The sequence below is a fragment of the Phacochoerus africanus genome, chromosome 5 (assembly GCF_016906955.1).
Source record: "Phacochoerus africanus isolate WHEZ1 chromosome 5, ROS_Pafr_v1, whole genome shotgun sequence".
Taxonomy (NCBI): domain Eukaryota; kingdom Metazoa; phylum Chordata; class Mammalia; order Artiodactyla; family Suidae; genus Phacochoerus; species Phacochoerus africanus.
Window position 1 is genome coordinate 53704581 of NC_062548.1, and position 9038 is coordinate 53713618.

At 41.3% G+C, this 9038-nt stretch overlaps 1 protein-coding gene across 1 annotated transcript in view; it reads right to left on the reverse strand.

The window, feature by feature from the left end:
* The window catches only part of MRPS9 (mitochondrial ribosomal protein S9), a 54906-nt gene extending 47702 nt beyond the window's left edge, over nucleotides 1-7204 (reverse strand). The window contains exon 1 of the mRNA XM_047781324.1: nucleotides 7020-7204. Coding sequence (XP_047637280.1) covers nucleotides 7020-7154 — 135 coding nt within the window. The 5' untranslated portion in view covers nucleotides 7155-7204. The remainder of the gene's footprint in view (nucleotides 1-7019) is intronic.
* Nucleotides 7205-9038: the final 1834 nt, after the last annotated feature.

Sequence of the window (9038 nt, forward strand, 5' to 3'; positions counted from 1 at the left end):
GTTTTTTACAATTCCGTGACTTCTTTGAACAATGAAGAATGTTGCTTCCCATATTCAAAATGAAGAGATGGAGTTCCCATCATGGCTCAGTGGTTAACAAGTCCGACTAGGAACCATAAGGTTGTGGGTTCGATCCCTGGCCTTGCTCCGTGGGTTAAGGATCCGGCATTGCAGTGAGCTGTGGTGTAGGTCACAGACACGGCTTGGATCTGGCATTGCTATGGCTCTGGCGTAGGCTGGCAGCTGCAGCTCCGATTAGACCCCGAGCCTGGGAACCTCCATATGCCAAGGGTTTAGCTCTAGAAAAGACAAAAAAAAAAAAAAAAAAAAAAGAAGAAGAAGAAGAGAAAATGCTTTTCTGCCCCAGAATGATGATAAAGGTATGAACTTGGGGAAGAAAAGTAGCAGTCATATAGAAGAGATAATTCTCCCAAATATTCCACTAACAGAACACTGAGTACACTGCTAGTTTTGTAAATATGACAAAACTGTCCATGGCTAAAACAATCCATGCATCAACCAAGTGAACCCAGGACACTCTCCACCAATCACCAACCACAGGCTCAGAAGCTGCAACATCTCCCACTGTACATGCCTCGTTCACTGAAGTAATGAATTCCAGAGGAAGAGCAAGATTAGGAGGAAAGTGATGACTTCAATTTGGGGCCTGGTGAGTTTGAGATGTTTAATGGGCATCTCAGGAGAGGGGTGACCAGGAGATGGCTCTGCAGCTGTGTGCCCAGGAGAGATGAGAGCTACAGATACAGTCTGTTAATAATAAGCACAGGACAAGGTGCTGACATCAACAGAAGAGGGAACATGATGGGCCTCTGAATTAGAATGAAACCTCTCTTCTACGAAAAGCAACAAGATAGTTTGTGAAGGAGAGGAGGCAGAAAGGTAAAGTTACTTGTGTCTAGTGGCCGCTATTTTCTTTGTGAATTAGGACAGGAGATAGTCAGGAGAGTGATGAGTGATAATAGGTCTGATGGACAGAATACTTCATTTTCAAAGAGCAATGATCCAATGCTTGTGAAGTATAACCAGGAAAATTAAAGGAGAAAATAGAAAAAGATCATAGGTCTCCATTTATACTGGATGTGAGCCAGAAGAACACAACTGGAGAAACAGATAGGCCTCTCCACCTATACAGTATCTATACTTCCTTTGTCAATTACTTTTTCATTTCCTTTGTTTTTATGACCCAACCTGAGTTTGCTTTAATATATGAGAATAACACTGTTTAACTGGGTTTTAACAGATACTGTCTCATTTTTTATCATCATATATTTTTATGCTTCCTTCCTTATTTCTTTGGTATACAGTATTAGCTTTTTTCATTTGGATAGCATCTGGCAATTTGGATAGTATACAGCCTGCTTTGATTTTACCAGTGACTATCTCTATGTCTCTGAATAAGATGTCTAAATGCACTTCTCCAAGCAGCTTCTGAAATAAATCAATATCCAATGACTTCTCACCTACTTATTGTTTTCTTCTTCAATCACAGAAATTACGTGCTCTTTTGCCCTCCATATATATTGGCTTCTTTTAGTCTTATTTCTTGTACCTTTTTTTTCTTGGTATTCTATGATTTTTAAACCTTTCCTCTATGGTTTTTCCCCTCCTCTACAATGCCAATCCTGCAATCACTCTAAATTTTTAGCTTCTTATATTGTTGGTATATTTCCAAAGTTCTTCTCTTAAAAGTTTATTTTAATCATATTCTCTTATTCCCCATTTTATAGATCTCTCCCTCTCCCAACCTTTTAAAAATGTCCTTGACAGTGTGAAGTAGTTATAGTAAAATGATTCTTTCATTTGTTGAGTAAATATTTCTTTGTATTTTCTTCATCTCTCTCTTCCACACTGCTCCTTTTCTTTTGTTTCAACAACATTTTGGCATCACCTAAGCAAAAGAGTCGATTAGCTCAAAGACTCATTTCTTCACCTGATTTAAAATTATTCTCTGTCTACATTCTCCAGAGTTTGTCTACATTCTCCAGGTGGCGGCTTTCTTAATTTTAACATAAATGAGGCTTAAAAATCATTTTCACAATTTTTTACTGTTGTTCATTCCGAAGGGCTCTTAAAAAATATATATATCCTGGAGTTCCCGTCGTGGCGCAGTGGTTAACGAATCCGACTAGGAACCATGAGGTTGCGGGTTCGGTCCCTGCACTTGCTCAGTGGGTTAACGATCCGGCGTTGCCGTGAGCTGTGGTGTAGGTTGCAGACGCGGCTCGGATCCCGCATTGCTGTGGCTCTGGCGTAGGCCGGTGGCTACAGCTCTGATTCGACCCCTAGCCTGGGAACCTCCATATGCCACGGGAGCGGCCCAAGAAATAGCAACAACAACAACAACAACAACAAAAGACAAAAAAATATCTATATATATATCCATATATATATATCTATATATATATATCCTTAATTTGCTATTATCTACAAAATCTCTTTAGGATCTTCTCAAAGACATTTGTACACACTGCTTAAGATTATTGTATTCTTGGAGTTCCTGTCGTTGCTCAGAGGAAACAAATCTGACTAGCAGCCATGAGGACATAAGTTCAATCCCTGGCCTTACTCAGTAGTTAAGGATCCCGTGTTGCCTTAGCTCGCAGATGTAGTTTGGATCTGGCATTGCTGTGGCTGTGGTGTAGGCCGGTAGCTACAGGTCCGATTCAACCCCTAGCCTGGCAACTTCCATATGCTGCAGGTGCAGCCCTAAAATAAAAAAGACAAAAAAAAAAAAGATTATGACATCCTTCAAGCTCATAGTACTTATAAAAGTTATAGGCCATCACTGCATCAGTACCAGGTTACTGAATATTACATGTTCTGAATTTACATGAACATTCAGTAATATTACTGAATACTACATGTTCTGAATTATTCTAGTAATGAATTCACACAAAAAGATACACATTCAAAGGAGTCCATTATTCATTAGTACAATCCATTAAGATGAGCTGAGTGTGAAATGACCAGTCTCCCGCTAAGAACAGTAAAAATTCAGTAAGGGTCTACCTGGCCACAGCAAAGTACAATTCCCAGCAACCTTTTCTACAGGTTCTATTTCCAACTGAAAAGTTGTAACAAAGCATTTGCCTCAGATTTTGTTTTTATGGAATAGTATAGATAAAACTTGACAGATTTGTTTCTTTGTAAAGATAATCAGTGGGTCAGACAACTGTAATTTCAATCAAGTGGGTTCCCAAAGAAGCAGACACATTCTGTCAGTGAGGTCCCCAATTTGGCCAAATGCCAGTGCTCCACACTCTGTAATGGTATTCAGGAGTATTAAGGAGTTTCCTTTTTGTTAACTGGATAAAAACGGAACAAAGACGAATCTGCTGCTAATCTGAATAGAAAAGGAAAAAAACAAAACAAAACTGTGGGGAATAAAAGAAAAGGTAAAGACTGAAGTCAGATTAGAGAGAAAAAATGTGGCTAGAAAGAGACAATATCCGAGATGCCAGGAGCGTGATCACAGTAACCTTTTAGTACAGGTTCATACTTTTATCAACTAGAGGTCTCTAGATGAAAGCAAAAGAAACTGATTTTGCTTTACTTAAACAAAAGGAACCTCTTAGAAGGCTAATAGGGACCCACAGGACTCTACTTGAAAGGAGGCAGAGTCCAAAGCATCTCTGGCAGCTAAAAAGCAGGAATTAAAAGATCCAAAGCATATGCAATGAAGTCAGAATGTGGCCATTAAGATAAACAGTATTCCAACTGTCCTTGTCTCTCTGCTCAAGATCTCAAGGGAGGGGATATCTAATGGGGCTCCCTTGAGTCAGGTGCCCCAGACTACAGTTTTTCTGGACTGTAACCAATGGGGAAGAAATTCCTCCCAAGAAAACAGCGTGCTGTTATGAAGGTAAGTTAAATGAGCAAGGAAATCTACTGTACCATATAGGCAAAACTCAGCATTTATATTAATTCCACAAACTGTTATAAATTAAGAGAATTAACATACTTACCAAAATCATATATATATTTTTATGGACCTTGTGTGAATCCTGATACCAACTATAAAAAGTTACTGCTGGGATAACTAGGGAAATTTGAATATAAAATAGGTAACAGATGGTATTAAGGAAATCGTGTTCATTCTTTGAGTTAGACATGTTCAAAGTGGTATGGAAGATATGCTTTTTTTAAAAAAATCTTTTCGTGTCAAAGATCCACAGTCAAGTATCTGTAAGAAAAATCACAGAAATTCTGAGATTATATTAAAAGCCTCCAGGAAGGAGTTCCTTTTGTGGCTCAGCGGTTAAGGAACCCGACTAGCATCCATGAGGATGTGGGTTTGATCCCTGGTTTTGCTCAGTGGGTTAAGGTTCTGGCGTTGCCGTGAGCTGTGGCATAGGTTGCAGACGCAGCTTGGATCCTGCGCTGCTGTGGCTGTGGCACAGGCTGACAATTGCAGCTCCTATTCGACCCCTAGTCTAGGAACTTCCATACGCCATGGGGGTGGCCCTAAAAAAGTGAAAAATAAAATAAAATAAAAAAATAAAAGCCTCCAGGGAAAAAAAAGGTAGGGAGACAAATGAAACAAATTTGGGACACTCAGATATCTGTCCTTGCATTGAGGCATGAATATAAAACACTGAACTATGAAACAGTTCATAGTTTCACTGGTATGCAGGAGACAATGTGCTGGCTGGAGAGGTGACCAACTGAGTACCAAGCTTAAGAGAACTTGTTTGCTTTTCCTTGTTGCATCAGTGTCTCTCAAAGATTTCGGACTGTGACCTACAGTAATAGTCACTGCTCATATTACTTCCTGGTATACACTGACACCTATAAACAATACGCAAAAATACTTCCCTGTAGAAGATGCACTTTCATTATCATTATTATTCTATTCTTCCCACTCCCTTCTTCAACCTCTTAAGAGACTTCATAACTAATGGGGTATGACCCAAATTAAAAACAAACAAATGAAACTTGCAGTGTTTTAGAACTTCAGGTGATTTAAAATGTTTTATGAAACATGGCCCCTAAGAGAAATACAGCTATTAATATTGGAGATGGAAGTGAAGGAACGCTAATATTTTAGACAAGCTCTGTTCCAGAAAAAAGCCTTATAAATGTTTTTAGCTATATATAAGAAACCATTAAGGGTCTAATGGGGTCTTTCAGTTGTATCTGAGCTGAGCTTATACATGTGACATCTGCTGTGGTGGTATTCTGGAATTAGGGGATTAAGAAATCTCAGAACCACCCTTTAAGAGTGCTAAGAGTTTGACTTCACTCACCTAATGAAAAAAAAAATGAGTATGAGGGCTCTCCCATACATCAATGATGGACTGCTAGAAAAGCTACGTGGAAATATCTATTAAATGACTGCTGATAAGCACACATCCTTTGCAGCAATCACCTCACACCTAGAACGCTCTCCTATAGAAATAAAAGCATCAGGTGGAGGATACCTGATGTAATAAGAATTACAAAAGGATGTTTACTGAACTCTTTGGGAAGAAAAAGGAAACAAAGCAAATGCCCTGCAACTGTTGGATTAACTTTGATACACTCATGCCACAGAATATTAGGCAGCAGTTAAGACATGTAACAAGTGACTTGGGGGGAATTCTACTATACCTGTAAGCTAAAGAAGCAAAAAGTAGAACAGAGTCCATCTTTTGGAAGTATGCATATGCATGTACGTCTGTATATGATTAAAAGAACATAGGGAAAGACCCAGGATACAAACACTCCAAGGTTTGGGAGTTCCGGGGAGGGAGAAAAAGTTAGCAACTCTCTGCCACCTCCTTCACATTAACTGTCAACAATAAAAAACAGTCTGTATGCTACAGCCCTTTTACAGACAATTAACTGCATACAAGAAGGATATATTCGAAAGAGATGCATGAATAAAAACTCTGAGCATATATTCCAATTAAAAAATAAAAGCAAATGTCTGATGCATAAATGAATGGATGGCTTGGTTGATCTTGGTTATGTCTTTTAAAACATAAAGAAGATAGGAAAAAGATAAGTATTAATTTTGAATACAGTTTTTAGATCATAGTACTTGACTTCTTTACAATACTTGGTACTGTTAGTCACTTTCCCTCCTTAGAACATTCATCCCGTTTTCTATGACACCACGCTGCCTATTCTTTGGCAGCTCGTTCTCAATCTCCTGGGGGCTTTTCTTCATCTACTGTTTGCCCTTCGGGGCTCGGTAACTCTGTTTATTACTCATTCAGCACACCCTCTCAAGATCTAATTCATTTCCAAGGTCGCAACTACCATCTACAAGGTCACAAAGGACTTGAACTCCCTTCTTGTAAATCAGCTCTCTTCTCGAACTACTGATTTGCCTATCTCTGAGCCTACCGGAAATCTCCACTTGGACATTCCAATTATAATTATATAACAGATACAAATATATCCAAAACTAAGCTCGTGTGCTTCCCTCTCAAATTTTACTCCTCCTCCTCAGACCCCATGTTAGTGAACTGCATCACCATCCAATCATCTGTGAGGCTAGATTCCTGGCTTCCCACTGCCCTTGGGCTTAAATTTACAAGTCCTAGTCTCCATCTCTCCAAAGACCAAGTACCGGGAAAATTAAGAAAACAGAAACGGCACAGATACAAGGCATTTTTAAATTGTCACTAACTCTCCACTTCACTGGGTGACTTTCTCCATTAAGTATTCGGGTCACTGCAAAGAGACCAGTTCTCAACCGTCTCCTCCAGCGCGGCCTTCCTCCCTCTGGACCGCAGGGCTCGCGGGCAGGACCCATCCATCACCCGCTCCAGCGGATCAAAGGAGGAATCGCTCTCGGTGCGTCTCAGATAACTTCTCCCTCACCACACCCTGCGAAAACCAGAAACAACCTCCAGGTGGCGGCTGAAAGGCAAGTCCACTGCTCTAACTCAGACCCTCACTGAGCACCGAAGACCCCAGGGCCCCCGTCTGAGGGCGCCGAGACGGACCGCGGCGGCAGCTCCACATTCTCGCGTCACAGGAACAACACACCAACTTCTCTCAGGCCTTACCTGGCATCTGGCACCTGCCTGCAGTTCAGGAGCTGCGGCTTTCCAGAGGCCTTGTCCCCGGGCAAAGCTAACCCTACACCCGAGAAAGAATCGATAGGAAACGGCTGCACCACAAAACACACAGGGAGCAGCCATGTTGGCCGCGGTAGAACGGGATGGGAAGGCGCAGGGGCGGAACTTGCGGGCTGCGCAGGCGCCGACTGGCTCCGCGTCCTGGAGGCTGTCGGGAATGGGCTGGGGCGGGGGGCGAGGCCTGCGGACGGAGGCTGCTCGTCGATGATTGGGTGCGTGCGTTCGCGGGGCGTGTCCGATCACGCCCCCGGGCCCACGCCTGCAGACCGAAGAGAGGTTGCTCGTGCCCCTGGTCTCATCATTTCCTTAAATTTACCTTGAAGCCCCTCCGCGAGTCTCTATGGATCTACTTCGACGCGGCTATCTCACCAGCCCTCCTGTCCCACGCTGCCCTCGCGCCGGCTCCTCCGCGTAGCCGGGTCTTCACGCTTCATCACCCAGCCCTTATCCTCTGCCAGCAAGACCCGGCTCCACCTTCTGCTCCCAGAACGATCCCTTCCCGACAAAGGTTTTCCCTCTCCTATCTTGTAGACGTTGAACAGGGTACAGGGCCTCCACCCTTCTCCGGAGACTGGTTGTCTCCTAAGTGTATGATGCACAAGCTAACTCTTAAACCCGTGAGGACAGACACGTACTCTTCTTTGCTCGTCGCTCCTGTATTGTCAATACTAAGCCTCCCTGGAAGCCCCATCAAAACTAATGAATGGGTGTTGAATACAGATGAGTATGCCTTGCCTTCTGAGGCTTACTCCTGTTTGTAATTCCCAGGGTGCTTGCTACGAAATACATACTAAATGAGGTAGTAAACTGCTCTGAAAGTGTTTCGGAACACTTAGATTTGAAGGATTGGCAAAATTAATACACACATACACACCTGAAGATCAGAGGTCATGTTGTCAAGAAAATAAATGTATCTACTATCACCATTATTTCTTAAAACAGAACATTTTAACATCAAGAAGGTAGAAATGACATAAATCTCAAATGAGGTGTTGTCCTTCAAATGGAATGCATGTAGTTGTATGAAAAGTTCACTCTCTGTTCTTTTTGTCACCTTTTACGCCAGTGAAACTTTAGGAAGTTGGCTAAGGCCCAGGGACCAACAAGTTTGGGAACCAAGACTTTAAAGGTCATTAAAGTAGGTGTCTTTGTAGAGAACAGACTTGTGTGGCCAAGGGGTTGGGAAGGGGAGTGGGGTAGACTGGGAGTTTGGGATTAGTAGATACAAACTATTACATTTAGAATGGATAAGCGATGAGGTCCTGCTGTATAGCACAGGGAACTATATCCAGTCTCCTGGGATAGAACCATGATGGAAAATAGTAATAAAAGTACGCACATATCACTGAGTCACTTTGCTGTACAGCAGGACTTGGCACAACATTTTCAATCAACCATACTTTAATGCAAAATGTTTAAAAAATAGATGTCTTTAAATGGTATTCCTGCACACTCTAAAAAAAAATGTTTTTAACTTAATTGTGGAAATTTCACCAGGTATAAGACTAATAAGTGTGTAGAAGCAGAATTTATATCACTTTTTTAAAATGACATGTTGGAGCATATAAAAACTACGTAAGTACTGAAATTAAGGTTAGGAATTGTGGGAGTTTTTTCTGTTATTTTTCCTCTAAAATTGTCATTATGGTCTTTTACTAGATTGCGGTAAAGCAAGTGTAATACATCTCCCACCTCTAGGGGCAACCCTTGGACTGCTGCATGGAATTTCCTGTGTAGCCTTTGAGTTTGGGAAGAAATACAAAGCTACAGGCTGATATTGGGTGCATACTTTAAAGAAAGAAGGAAAGATGGGAATCAGAAATGTACTTGTAAACATTTAAACTATAAAAATCTGTAACTTTATCAAATAGCTAACACTCTTTTATCTTTAATATTTCATTTAATATTTCTCTATTACTGAGTACCTCTTATGTCAGAGATATCAGG